Genomic DNA, 14,804 nt, shown 5'->3' on the forward strand with positions numbered 1-14,804 from the left:
ATGGCGATTCCTTAATTGAATGTGAAACAGTTTCTTTATCGACAAATAAATAATATTAATAATGCTAATAAATGTGCGTTTGTGTGCGCCATTGTTTGTGCCTTGGCCCGCGGTTCTTCCTCCCTCGGGGGTCCGCTGGGGGAGTCATGGCTCAGGGAGATAAAAGCCTATCGGCTTCTGGTCGCATCAGATAAAAGAGCCGAGCATCAACGGTGACATGCTATCAGAGCCCGTTCAGGACAGCCTCAGTGGTAGCAGGTACATCCTAATAACGGATTTTAGACACAATTTGGAGTCAAGTCAGTTATGAAATGAAAGAATCTACCAATATTCAACAGAATAACACGGTAAGTTCTAGATAGATACACAGATAGATGGATAGATCTGCAAAATTAAGAGAGATCCAGTTTTAAGGTTACACAATCATCAGTCACGACCTTAAAACAAGCACTTTGAAGCAGAAGTCACGACCTACTTCCTGTGCTTGACAACAGACTTCCCCTGATTTAATCCCTCTCTCCTTTTTTTCAACAACTAAGCATCCTCCACTGAAACTGTGCCATTCAGCCCTAATTTTTGCCCAAATTCCTAGTTTAAAACGGGCAAATCAACAACCTTAATAAACCTCAGGGAATTAAGAAAAATAACTTATCTTGACTGTAAATTCAAATATGCTCATCTGAGTGCCTGTCATAATTGTAAGCTCTGAGTTGCCATAAATGTGAATAATTAAAAAATGGGTTGCATCCCAGGTGGAAAAGGTTGACAAAATAAAATATTTTTATTTAGAAGCAAACGGGCATCAATCATGTTCATGACAGAACAGGTGATACAGCACAGGCATACGCTGAAGGGACCGTGCAGACTGTGTTCCATCGAAAAAATACAAGATAAGTATTTGTTAATTTGAATTAGTGAGGAATGCACATGCTAAAATGTGGCCTACAGATCATCAATCGTCTGAAAAATATATAATATTAATGGATCTGTACACAGTTAAGTAGAATTTGGGATGCTGTGTGATATAATGAAAAAACAATGGAGTTGTATAAATCTGTCCCTATTCATCTAAATATAGTCCTAAAATACAAACCCATGCACAGAAACACATTGTGCTGGATTTAAATCATTCTACTCTTAACTACTGATTAGAATTATAATAAATAATCTGAGTTTCTAACTAGCATAGTCATTGGTGCTGCTGTATTTGTTTGGTTTTGTAGTTTTTGCTATTGCAGTCGTTGCAGTGGCACATTGTCTAGCATTGGTTTGCATTATGAGAAATTAACCTCTAACCCTGATATTCCATGTAAATGTATGTGAAGCTGCACCGTAATATACACGGACTATGTCACATCTATATGGTACAGTCAATCCGCTGTGTTTGTAGTGGTCAGTTACTGTCCAAGATCGGGGGCGATGTGCCATGTCTGTCCTGTCAGTCAGCGCTGAATGCGTCGGGCCGGCATGATCCGAAGGGAAGCAGTGCTTTCCCGGGTCATGAGCCGAGTCACTTGGTCCAGACTGAGTCCAGCCACTGCTTCTCCGTTCACCTGCAGAATTTCATCCCCAATGCCAAGGAGGCCGACGTACGGGCCTTCACCACTACCATCACCCACTTTTTCAACATACACGCCTACAGAAAGGAGACAGAAAGGAGGAAGGAAATGAAATGAAAAGAGAATCAGAATTCTATTCTATTCTATTCTCAGGACACAAACTAGAGTGGTCCCTCATCTATCGCGGGGGTTACGTTCCAGACCATCCCGTGTTAGATGAAAATCCGCGAAGTAGCGACCATATTGTAACCCTTAAATATTGGTTCACTCACCCGTCTCCAGGGCTGTGTGTCAGGCGGGTAACAATTATCTTGCGTTTGCATGCTCATATCTTTTGCTGTCTTCCATGCTAAACATCCCCAGCACCCCAGGACAGATTTCTGCAGGTTTTTTTCATCACTCAGCCCAACAAACACAGACCGTGCTCTTACCGACTCTCCCACGGTACCACAACTAAATCAGATGTATCAAAAACAATAAGAATGCAGAACCAGCATCTGGGGCACCGAGCAAGGCAATGAGCAAACACAGAACAATAAAACATCTGACCAAATAATCAACGAAATAAGATCCAAGGCACAACGTAAACAGCAAAGTAATAAACAAAATAAAGCAAATGCAAATGAACACAATCATACACAAATCCAATGCTACAATATTTATTTATTACTACTCTGCGAATGTGATGATCGGCGTACGTTTGTTTGTGAATCTGTCTGTCCTTGTGTAACGCTAATCAAAGACAGACGGATTTGGATGAAATTTTCAGGGAAGGTCAGAAATGACACAAGGACCAAGTGATTCGATTTTGGCAGTGATGCTTCTCATAGTCTGGATCCACAGATTTGTTAAAGATTTCCCATTGCAAGATATAGGTATGGCATCACTGTAACCATGACAACAAGTCAACGCTGTGTCAGCGGCCTGTTGATAATCACATGATTTCGGCACTGCTACAAATCCACAGTTGCCGACTTATTGGAAATGACACAAACACATTTGATTAAACTGTGGGGGTGTTTCTGAGTCCCATCAATTCCCACCACCTGCTACATATTTAGGTCAGGCGATTCGGTATCCGTACATAACAAACACATGCATAACACCCGCTTGTGCTCAGCGTAAGGTCAGGGAATGAACAGTTTTGGCGGAGCACTGTGCTCTCTGAGAGCTTTTCTTGATATATATTTTAAGGCTTTATAAACCCTCCCAACACAACGCACATCATCACAGAGCAACACTAAGCAGCGATCAGATGTCTATGTGAAACGGACAAGGCCAGATGCTGAATGCTGCTATACACAGGAGACAGTGGAGATACTACGGTCGCTGAGCCAATCAGCTGTACACTATGCATTCTAGTTCGATGAAATATTCTTTTAATATGGCTTTAAAAAATGTTATACATTTTTATATTGTTTTAAATTTTTTAGGCTAGAAAATGCTTATTTTACCGCAAAAATAATTAAAGTAATGTAGCGATGGCAGAGCTGGTTGCTATGACTGAACTGTTGTGCTGCAATGCACCATGGGAGATCGGGGTGCAGTGTTTAAATGTCATTATTGTGGTTTATGTTAGTGTTCCAGTGTTATTAGTGTTTGTGTTTTGTTGTGTTTTTGTGGTTTAGTCAGCCTAGTTAGTTTGGTTAAGTGTTACATTGTCAGGACCGTGAGTGTGAAGTGTCTTTGATGACTTCCTGCCACATTTTGAATATTGATGATGTTTCTGTGTCAAAACAAAAGCATCTGGCAGTTACATAATGCATACAAGGAAGATGTCTGTTCTCCAGCAACATGCTTCAACACAGCTCGCCAGAGCAATACATATAGAAAAATATCTATGTTGCAAAATTCTGCAATATAGCGAATCATCCATGACACCAAATGCAATTTAAAATCCGTAATACAGTGAGACCGCGAGAACTGAACCGCGATATGGCAAGGGACCACTGTATGCCATTGTCGAGTAGTTTTAACTGTTGCAGATTAAACCAACCCTATAATTGTAAAGTCAAACTCCAGATTTTAGACAATAAAAGCTAATATGGATTTTTTTTTTAAATTACCTGTGTCTGGTCGACCTTTTCCCCTTGAAATAACAAAACCAAAAGGACCATTTGGGGGTTTGATGAGCTCCAGGAGGAGAGTCCCATCAGGAAAAGCCTGTGTGACCCGACCCACAGGACGCACCATTCTAGAGGCAAGTACATCTTCAACACTCAGTGCTCTGTGGAGGTCGAGCTGAGGACTATCAGGGCTGTAGAGGGAAAAAAGTATTGTTTCAGCTAAAAGGTATGCAAATATATGTATTTTTTTTAAGCAAAACAATATGCACGTCAGTATTATTAATATATTAATCAGCATTTCTCCCTCTTGTTCTGTTTCTCTCTATTTTTATTGTTTTTGACACCCACCTGGGTGCCAGGCCATACGGTATCTGCACCTCTCCAAGTATTGTTGAACGCTCTGTTCTTCTCTCTAAACTCTGCACAGAGGAGGCTTTACGCAGCTGGGCCAGTGGCAGCACCTAGTGGCAAATGAATGGCACTGTAACGAATTGTCATACTGGCAAAATTCACCACAACAGCTTTTGGAACTGTAATGCTTTGTCTTTGCCACCCCTGTAAAACTATCAAGTGCCTGTTTGGCAGCACAAAAAGAACACAAGCACACACGCACAAGCACACACACATTATGCTAATGCAGGTTGTGATTGGCTGGAGCAGGAAGGGGTTTAATCCTGTTTAGTGTATTCTTAAGCTGAAAAGAGGACAGCAAAGTTGGCTTTGATACAAAGTGGAATATAACACATAATTTCAAATTTGTGCTCCAAGTGTCAGGCAGTAAGGTTGGTAACACTTAACAGCTTTGGTTAAGACTGTTGCAGTTAACTTTTTAAGCGTTTAACTTTCTTCAGGGAGAAGTGGAAGTTTAAAGACACTTGAATTACATGTGTTTTCCCAACTGCCTCCTTTTTTGTAGTAAAAAAAAAAATCACATTTATTTGATGTATGATGGAAGAGAATACAAAGACAATGGCAGTGCAGCACAGCAGTCACTCCTAAACAACACATAACATCAAAAATGTTGCTCACTGTGTGCAGGGTCTGCAGTGAGGGTGTCCTCTGTATGCGGATGGTGGGCTGAGGTCTGCGTGTGGGGCTCGGTGAAGCTGAACTCGCCCGGGGGGCTGTGGGGATACTGAGCTGTTCCATACTACTGGAGCGAGCTCCTTTCACAAGTCGACCAACGCTGTTCAGACCAATGGAGGAAAAGAAGCGACGCAGGAAGAGCTTAGGCCGTCCATCCATTTTTCTGTGAGAGAAAAATTTGAATTTTTTTTAACAAGACAGCAATACAGATTTAACATTTATTAATATAAAAGCAGTTCTATTCCAAACTAAACTACCATTCACCACATCGAGAGATGTTTTAGGAATAAGTGTTAAAATGATTACTTTGGTAATGATTTAAACTGCATTCTATCAACGGCTTTAATGACGATAACTTCTCATTACCAAAAGAGGGCAGGATTGTCTTTGTATTTGCAAAATATCTCCAGCAACAACAACGACCTGTGGACTGTGGGTTTCTGCTACCATGTAAGTCATCAAGGAACAGTCATGGAAGGGTAAAGATTTATAATCTAAGTTATGACTAGAACATTGTTATCTTGGCTTACCTAGACCCATCAGAGTTTTCCTCCCACATCGCCTCAGCTTTCAGATGTTCAGCTCTCAACAGTTCTGCTCTGAGATCTTCAGCACGAGACATCGCCAGGCCACGCAGAGCCCGAGAGTCTGAACCAGGACCCGCATCTCCACTTAGACCTGCTAATGGAAAATCAGGATGGCAATGATGTAACGAATATATTTACGTGAGTACTGCACTTAAGCACTGTTTACAGGTATCTGCACTTCACTTGAGAGCTCTAAAGTAAAATGACACTTCACTATTGGTCAGACAGACACTTAGTATTTTGAACTGGTCAAGCAGAACACCCCGGATGGTTTGAAATGGAATAACCCTATTGCTTTGCAGATTAAGGATGTTAAATTAGTCCATATCATCATCAGGTTATAAAAATCTGGCTTTATATTATTAATCAAAATACCACTTAGTAAAAAAATTAGCCAGACCTGGTTTTATCTCATAAACATAAATATGGTGACTGCATGTTAATCAAATAATACAGGCATAATGTGTGTAATATTACAACAATACTTTTGAAAAAAAAATATTGTGCTAATTATAATTAAGTACTTTCACTTAAGTAAACTTCTGATTGCAGGATTCCCTCTGGACTAATAAAGTACCTATCCATCTATCTATCCATCTATCTTGGAACAGGATATTTTGACATTTCATCATTACTTTTACAAAAGGACTGGAGTACTTTTCCCATTACTGTTTTTTCCACAATATCCATTTATTTGAAACTTTACTATCATTTCCATGAAACATAAAAAGTAGTGCTGTCAAACAAAGAAATTTTTATTCAGAATAATCACAGGTCGATTAATCAAGAAAAAATTCCATTCATTTTTAATCTATATTTATCACATTTAATTTTGTATGCACAAACAGACTCAAGAAAGAAGAGAATATATATGCACTTCAGGTGTTTATTAAACACCTTTAAAGGTTTGTGTTAGATTCCCCAACTAACGCATGCTTCGCGTTAATGTGGGACTGGAAGTGCTTAGGTGAAAAGAAAAATCCTTCCTGCAGAGTGTGCATATTATTGTATGCTGGTCGACTGTTCCGTCTGAGGCGTTTTTTGTCTTTAGATTTCCCACCGAGAGGGCCAACGTGCTGCTTAGTAGTGCTCAACCATATGGATTTTTTTGAGGCCGACGTCAATTTGAAAATTTGGCACAAAGAAATTCCAATAACTGATTAATCGATCAATTGACTTCAAAAATATATAATGAATAAAATAACTTCTTTTTTTGGTCCCTTAACGCTTATAACAACAAAAATATGAAGTGCAGGCAGAACATTTTACTATTTTACAATACTTTGTCCTTTAGTATATGTTTAATTTTATAACAGAGGGGAATTTTCAAGTACAAAACATGCAACAAAGCATAACAACTCTGGGAAATTACATAACCTTAAAAAAGCCTTATATTAATGTTCCTTCATAACAACAAACACAGTGAGTTGCTGTTACAGCCTGTGCTGCGTAATACTATATTCTGACAAAGTAAAACGAAGACTGACATGACATCATGACAGTTGCTGAAGACAGACAGTAATGTTAATCATTTGAACTTCAATTTTTTTCTCTTAACTGAAACGGAGACATATTGAGTCATTGCTAATTTTACAAGGTCGTTATAAACTTACCTGTCCGCTCAGCCTACTCCTGGAATGTTGCCTGGCTGTAGCTTACTCTTGTATGTTACTGACAAGACAGCTGCGAGGACTGAAGATTGAGTGGAGTCAGAGCTCCATGTATTGGACAAACGGCGTGAGGACATGATTCTGCGCGACTCCGACATTTAACAGCATTTACTGTTTTATGAGAAATTCGGCCTTTATCCGGAAAAACTCCGGCCGATAATGATTATTTTTTGAAAAGGATTACAATGACCGACGACAAATGAGTTGGACCCTAATGTGTTTGTATATATCTATGATGTTTACCATCTTCCATTTCCAGTTAGGTTCTGCAACTTCCGGATCAACTGCCCATTTGCGCATGCGCGACAGTACGCGCGACGGTAAGTCTACTTGGACAAATTTGCCAAAATGCGCTGCTGTTTCAGGGAGTTTTGAATCACTCTGCTCTGCAGTAGCATTGATTGCGTTAAAAAAATTTAATCTGATTAATCATTATGATGAATTACATCTGCATTGATTTGCTAATTTTGATAGCCCTATTAAAAAGCATAAATAAATAAATAAATAAAAATAGAAAAATACATACACTTAAGAGTTCTCTACACTATTTCCCAAAGGCAGTAGGAGCTATTCATGGCTGTGTTCAGTCCCTGTGGCCACTCACCTGTTCCATCTGGAGTGGCGTCCCACAGTTCAGCAGCTGGCAGGTCTGAGGGGAGTCTTGCTGTGGAGTACCTCAGAGTGGAAGGCCTGATACAGGGCACTGGGCTGCTAGTTGCAGGCACCCCCTGGATTGAAGACACCGGAGACTCCCGTCTTGTCTCTGGAGAGTCCAGGAGGGACTGAGATCCGCTCTCTCCACCCTGATTTGAGGTCACCTGGAACTGAACCGTGGAACCTGCCACAGAGCGATTTCTTGAGCTCGACTTCAGGGCTGATTTGATAGGCAGCGATGGAGGTGGTGATTCCCTTAGTCCACCTGATGCCTCCAGCAAACGAGGCTCCAAAGCAATAGGGCTCCCAGGAGCAAATGAAACAGCTCTACTCAGGTTGACCCTGTTCCTAGGATTAGAGTTACGCCGCTGAGCCCATGACGGACCATAGGGACCGTGTCCAGACTCTAACCGACTTTCTCCTTTCCTGCTCCTTCTCCTAAGTTTCCCAAACCCTGATGACTTCCACCCTGTGCTACTTTCTTTATTTTCACCCAGCACGTAAGCACCAGCAAAGGTGACAGTCAGAGGAGCTTTGGGACGAGTACTTGCTTCTGGTTTGTTTGATCGGGGAGTAGCTTTCCCTCGGGGTTCTTCAGGGTTTCCAGACAGCAGTGGCTCAGTATTTTGTGGATCTGATGGGGAGGAGACTGGCTGAGGTTCCCTGACTACAGAACCACATGCCTCACATTTCTTCACCAGCACTATTATCTCTTTAACGACTGTTGTGGTTTCGACACTAACACTCACATCTTCCTGCTTCTGTGAAGGTGGCATAGAGACACTTCTGTGGCTTCTGCTCCTCTCTGAGCCACTACTGCTAGAATCTGTGTTGCTTTCTTTACTCTTAGACTTGGGCATCCCAGGCCTTCCACGTTGCCTCACTCTATCCAAATAGCGAGACTCTGCATCTTTCTCTGATTCGTCCTCAAAACGTACACGAGTGGGCGAACAACCATACCGTCTAGATCGACCTCCGGAGTCACTAGGAGAAGTGTCTCTTTGAGTTGGGACCAGGAGGGGCCCAGATGCAGCTTGAGTCAGAAGGTCTTCTTTGGTTTGAACAGCTTTCTGCACTGTTGTGGGACTGGGAGATTCAACTTGCTGCTTCTTCCTGCAAGAAATAACAAACACATGCATATTACATACATTGTAATGCAGGAGAGATTATGTCACTTTGTGCACTTGTACATTTTGAAAGTGAAGTAAAATGAAAATAAAACAGAGCAAGAGAGAGAAGTCGAATCATAGTCATCTCTTAGCATCAAACTACACTGACACAGATTGCTGAACTGCTCTAGTCTCCATTTTTACATTCATTTTCTAATTTCACAGTAAAAGTACTTACATAATAAACTGTAATAAGACATACTGTACATGTAGTGACCACGTCTGTCACAGAGCGGGGTTGTTATGCAGTCATGAATGTAGGATCTATTGCAAATGCTCCTAATCCTAAATGAAGTGAAATCTTCCAGCTGGTGTAAGGGGATTTCAGGGACAAAACTGCATTATGCATAAACTATTACATAAACAGAATAAAGCAAACATTTTAGCCACATTGTCCACTATGTGCCTGTAATTACAAAGCACAGTCAGGTTCCGAAGCTTTAACTTATTGTCAGTTATGCAACATTAGCTTTGCCAAAACAGGGCAAGTGCAAGAGAATGATAGACAAAACAGACAGGAAGTTTTCTGAATAGCAAAGAGAGATGTGTGGGTGGAAGCAAAGTGGTAAACAAACACATGAAGCACACAGAAAACTGCAAAGGTAACTTTCTTTTATCACACCTCCAATTCATATCCAAGCGCATTTATGTAAAACAAATATAGTTCATAGTCTCTAAAATTTAACTTCTGGAAATTTTAAATAAGTTAAAGCACACATAGACATTTTCTTCAACTCACACAGTGGATCTCTGATCAGAATGAGAGCGTCTGCACGGTCGATCACCTCTAACATGACTGGAGCGAGCTTTGAGCCTTGCTCGCTCCAGAAGACGTTTGGCCTGCTCATGTCTTGGGCTTAGAGGTAGTTCATCACTGATTACAAGTAGTGACCTGATGATCAAGAAATAGAGAGAAAAAGATGCAAATGAGTACAGAGATAAAAATCTATCAGATGATGAAACAGCAAAGGGAATGGGTGTAGCTGAGTGCATTAGGCTACATCATCATCTGTTTCAGTAGACTGAATATTTGATAACGTGTTCAAAAATGTGTTGAGAAGTATCTGGCAACATCAGATTGACTTAACATAGAGTGAATCTAGCTGCGTCTTCCTAAGCTGTCTTATGTAATATCAATAGACTGGGGCGTGGGCGTGGCCATGGCGGTGAGCATCAGTGAGAAACGTCATCCATCCATCTCTCCTTATGCCCAGCAGCTAAGCTGCTCTGCATTGTGCTTCATCGTCTGTACTCGTCTTTATCCCCTGGCCCAGTGATAAAGATAGCATGATACACCAGTCATGTGGATTATCCTTGCAACGGACTGAGAGTGATTCATTCTTTCCAGCATGTCAAGATGAGAACATATTGTGTTTCAATAGATTACACTTTGTCAGTGTCTTGTTCCAGCAGTGACATACACAACATAATTAGGACACACTTTGGGTATGTCAGGTCCACCTGTTTCATTCTGCAGTTTGTAATAATGGTTAAAACAATACACCCTGTGAAAATAATTGCTGCAACCACTGCAGAAGATATTACAATGAGCCAAACTATGTGTTACAAAACTGAGAAATTTGTATTTGTATTGCTAGGTCTCAAAAACATTCAAATTTAAAGTATGTCGCCTTCAAGGATTTTCTTTTCTGCTTTCTCACCAACAATAATAAGGCTGCAAATCTCTCATAAAAGAGTTTCATTTTATGAGCTTATTTGGATAAAATATCAGCAATGTCATTATACTGTTATTAATATTTATATTTCTTATGAATATATTCTATTTTCTACCTACATTACCTTTCATCTCTCCCTGCTTTCACAATGTTTGTCTGACTGTACAGAAAATGGGTTCTTTGGCACTGAAGCTGCTTCCAAAACTGAGTCCAGATTCATACAAGTGAAGCTGTGAAAGTGAAATTTATGAGGTGAGGGTATAAATAGTCCATAGGGATAATATGTCACCGCCCTTGCCAAGCCGCTGCGTTGCTCACCTTAAATAGGGTTCAAGTTCCTGAGCAAGAATGACTGAGTCTGAGCTGTCCAGAACACCGTGGGCACCTGCAAACAGCATACAACAGGGAGGAAAAGTACAAATCTGAGCAGATCTGACATTTAATTCACATGAAAAGCTATTAAAAAAAGATATATTTTACCCCCATATAACAAGGATCTCTAGTCTTCATCTAGATATCGTGCTACATTAAATATTTATTCGCAGTGATGCCTGGTTCTTATTTAGTGCCTGCTTGGGGGCAAACACAGCTGCCAAGAGAGCCATCGGCAGTGGCATGACCTACAGGGACATCTGGGTGTTAAAGTAATTGGGTCCGTGTATGGTTGTAAGGATTTTCATAAACCTTCATACCATTAGATTCCGTGACATTCTCATAAGTTATCCACAACTGAGCCTTAATGTAACTCAGAAAAAAATAAAACAAAACACGGGTTATGCAACCACCAAGAGACAGATAAAAGCAGATTTCCCAGAGACAAGAGTGGGGGAAAATCACCTCATTATTACAGACTTACCTGCATGTCTTGCACTGAGTGTCAACCACACACTCAAAATACACACACGGCACATACATACAGTAATACAGATCTATTGCATACTTAATCTGTCATATTACCAGCATACAAAGTCATCTATTAACACACAGACAGAGATATAAAGGCTGGGACACTTCCCCCATGGCTCTGACTGCTAATAATAGCAACACCCTCATGCACATCTGCACATCTGACATCTGCTCGGCACTGGGAATCAGCCAGGTTACATGCTGCATTTCAATGCAACATCCTAAGGTAGACAGACAAAGGCTTGGATAAAGCATTATGAATGGCCACAGCAGCTGGGAAGCACTCTAAGCAGAGAATGTGGATACAATGTTAAAAGCTTGATGAAAATATGCAAATGCAAAAAACATTATGTCTTCTGTGTCCATTCAAAATACAGATACGCCACCCGAGCCTGTAAACTGCTGCACAAACTGTAGTTCCAGTAATATCCAGCTTACAGTAGTCTAATAAATTGCACAAGGACGTTACAAGAGATAATCAAGTGCTATAACTAAGCCACTTGAAGAAAAATAAATCAGCGTGTATGATGATGTGTCTTCTCGAGTTTATGTCCATGTGTTTTTGCTTGTTCCTTTTTTTTATAGAAACAAAGCTAAAAATCATAATGGTTATAATGCAGACTCAAAGTTGAGAGTTTCATGGCATGGTTGAAAGCTCTATCACACTTTCAGACACCTTCTATTTAATACAATCAGTTCATCAACAAACTAATACTAAAGCCACTTTACGAGTGTTTTTTTTAAGTTTTGACCTTTAAGTCAAACTTTTGTCTCATTTATGGTCTGTACATTTTACACTAAATACAAATGATTTCCCACAAGAGAGTTACCTTTATGCTCCGCTCTATAGGTTGTGTCTCCATAATAACCAGCACTCTCTCCTCCATGCTGTTCTCTCTCCTCTCTGCAGTTTTGTTGTCTTTCCCTTAACTTTGCATAAGCCCGTTCCTTCACCTTCAGTCTCTCATCAGCACTGGGTGCTCCACTTTGTGAACACATGCTTTCCCAGCTGTCTGAACTGCACAGCTCTTTGCTGGGATCAGCCATATCTGCCTCCTTCTGCTCACACCTGTCCAGGTAGCACTCCACGCTATCCGAGTGTTTAATTTCTGAGGATGCTTCGCAGTCATCCGCCACAGTTCCCATGTCATTCCTGTTGCCTGTTTCGGCCGCTTTAGCCTTCCTCTGAGGCTCTGCCAGTCTGTCGATCTGAGTGTAGTCCTTCAAAGGTAAAGTGGAGTGTATGTTGTGAGGGCCGACCCCATTGAGAAGCAGGGTTTCTGGACGTGCTACTCTCCAGAAGCCCTTTGGAGGGGCCCAGTGTCGGGTTGAGGATGAAGCCGTCGAGGAAGAAGTTGTAGGTGCTGTAGAAGTAGAGGTGGCAGCAGGAGTGCAGGAGAGCACAGGTGGAGGAGGAGGAGTGGATGGGTCATCCTTGCTACTGCTTGAGTTGTCAGACAGAAGACTCTCCAGACTGGTGCCCTCGTTAAGCCCACAAGGCTGCCCTGTCTGGAAACCGGCCTGGCCCTCATCTTTTTCCGACTTCTCTTCCTCTCCACCCGGCTCTGTTTGTGCTTCAGCCGGAGGACTGTGGATCTCCAACCTCACCAGCACTTCGACTTCCTCCTCTTCATCACTACTGCTTAAGACCTTTGCTGCACCCGATCGCCATGCAGAAGCAGGCAGAGGTAGCTGACCTTTAGCTCTGGGTCTCTGTCTGAGGAGGACTTCAGAGGAAATCTGCCCAACTGGACTGCTCACTGACACCTCTGGGTCCAACCTGTCTCTGTCCCTGTCCCTACCTCTTGCCCTCCTCTGTGTGAGCGACTTCACCTTGGTCTGTAGTGAATGCACGGCTGAACTCTGAGAGGGAGGGAGTGAGGTGTTTAAAGAGGGCGCTGGGAAAATGGGCTCAGGGACCGGGCCTGTGATGAGCCCCCAGTTGATGGGAATCCCGGTAGGTGAAGGGGAACTGGATTTCGTAGGGATATTTTCAGAGTCTTTCTCTTCCTCCATGAGCCGGTCATGCACAAAAGAGTCCAGACAGATTCTAAAAATAAAGAACAAATTGTTGCCAGTTTTGCACACAAGAAAGGTGAAATCATTTCCCTTATGCCTGATTTACATGTTTGTAACTTTATTTCTCATGTACCAGGTATGAGATATGTAATGGGGATTCAGTCACGTTGCCTTATCCACTGATTACTTTGCAAGGCACAGGATAATCCTCTAGAATGAGAATAAGCAACTGCTGTCTGCAACTGAGACTCTACACAAATAAGCAATACCATATCTGAATATATATTTCTGTCAAGCAAAATCAATATTAAACTATAATATTCACTGCAAATCTGTCATGCATTCTGCAGAAAAAAACAGAGAACATAATATGTACTAATTTAACATTAGTTTATAAAAAAATTTAAAATCCTCTGTTACATGCTATCAATAATTATTCAAAACACCTACATATAAGTCAGTTTAACATATATAATTCACGTTCTAAACAAATTAACTTGTCTACACTCTCACATGAGAGAGATTAGCCATCTATTATTATAAAGCTGACACATACAATACACACTGTACCTGGATATTTCGTGAGGACTTTAAAACACAATTCCAGTGTTGTCCATTATGAAAAAGTTGACATAAATTCTGGTTGAACTGCACAAATTAAAGTTGCCTTCCATGTTAAAAAAAACAAAAATAAAAAACCTGCACCAACCGTGCAGATATGGCTGCATGAATCAGGTCGGTTAACAACATAAGCAAGAACAACAAGCAACTGTCCCCACCGGATGATAAAAAAAATAATGAAATCAAACAAGATTCCTCCACATCCTAGGTTGTGTTCCCACTCAGAGGTCCCAGTCCGAGCAGTGTCAGGCGAGCCAGCGGTCTCTTAGTCATGATTGGTCCGGTAATCCCTTCAGAAATCAGTGGGATTAGACAAAAATGGAATACAAAAATGCCTGCTTTAATTTCGTCCTTTCCTCGCGAACCCGCTGCCGAGTGATGCTCGCTGTTGCGTAAGTACGGTGCACTCACACCGATTCCCTCCAACCAGTAATAAGCCAATGAAAAGAGGAAAAAATCAAACTAAAATAGATCTATGGGGTAACGCCTGATTGGAGTATTCCCATTTTTGTGCAAATCCTGTAATATTTCGATGATCCTGATGTATCTAAGCACACTGGTGTATTTCACAGCATACAGGCCTATATTGTCTCATGAAAACAACTGTCAGCTGGTTCTTATTTGTCAGTAGAGCTGATCCCTCCCTCTGTCTCCATGTATCCCGGCTCTCCCTTCTATCTCTCTCTCTGTGTTCATACACACGCGTACACGCACACGTGCACATGCGCTCGTGCACAATCAGCCTAATTGAGACAATGTTCTGATGTTGTCAACAGTCCCCAGATGTGCAT

At 41.3% G+C, this 14,804-nt stretch overlaps 1 protein-coding gene across 2 annotated transcripts; it reads right to left on the reverse strand.

The window, feature by feature from the left end:
* Window positions 1-757: 757 nt before the first annotated feature.
* si:ch211-13f8.1 (uncharacterized) lies at window positions 758-14,790 on the reverse strand. Of its 2 annotated transcripts, none has more exons than XM_022194960.2 (10): window positions 13,963-14,790; window positions 12,204-13,423; window positions 10,786-10,852; window positions 9,531-9,683; window positions 7,573-8,735; window positions 5,242-5,389; window positions 4,655-4,874; window positions 3,974-4,086; window positions 3,626-3,816; window positions 758-1,636 (listed from the first exon to the last, which is right to left on the reverse strand). In XM_022194960.2, exons 2-10 carry the CDS (start codon window positions 13,387-13,389, stop codon window positions 1,443-1,445), a joined length of 3,435 nt encoding a protein of 1,144 aa, XP_022050652.1. In that variant the 5' UTR covers window positions 13,390-13,423; window positions 13,963-14,790; the 3' UTR covers window positions 758-1,442. The 2 variants fall into 2 exon arrangements, with proteins under 2 accessions (XP_022050652.1, XP_022050651.1); XM_022194959.2 differs by having other exon boundaries at window positions 5,242-5,392.
* Window positions 14,791-14,804: the final 14 nt, after the last annotated feature.

This window comes from Acanthochromis polyacanthus, chromosome 9 (assembly GCF_021347895.1).
Source record: "Acanthochromis polyacanthus isolate Apoly-LR-REF ecotype Palm Island chromosome 9, KAUST_Apoly_ChrSc, whole genome shotgun sequence".
Taxonomy (NCBI): domain Eukaryota; kingdom Metazoa; phylum Chordata; class Actinopteri; family Pomacentridae; genus Acanthochromis; species Acanthochromis polyacanthus.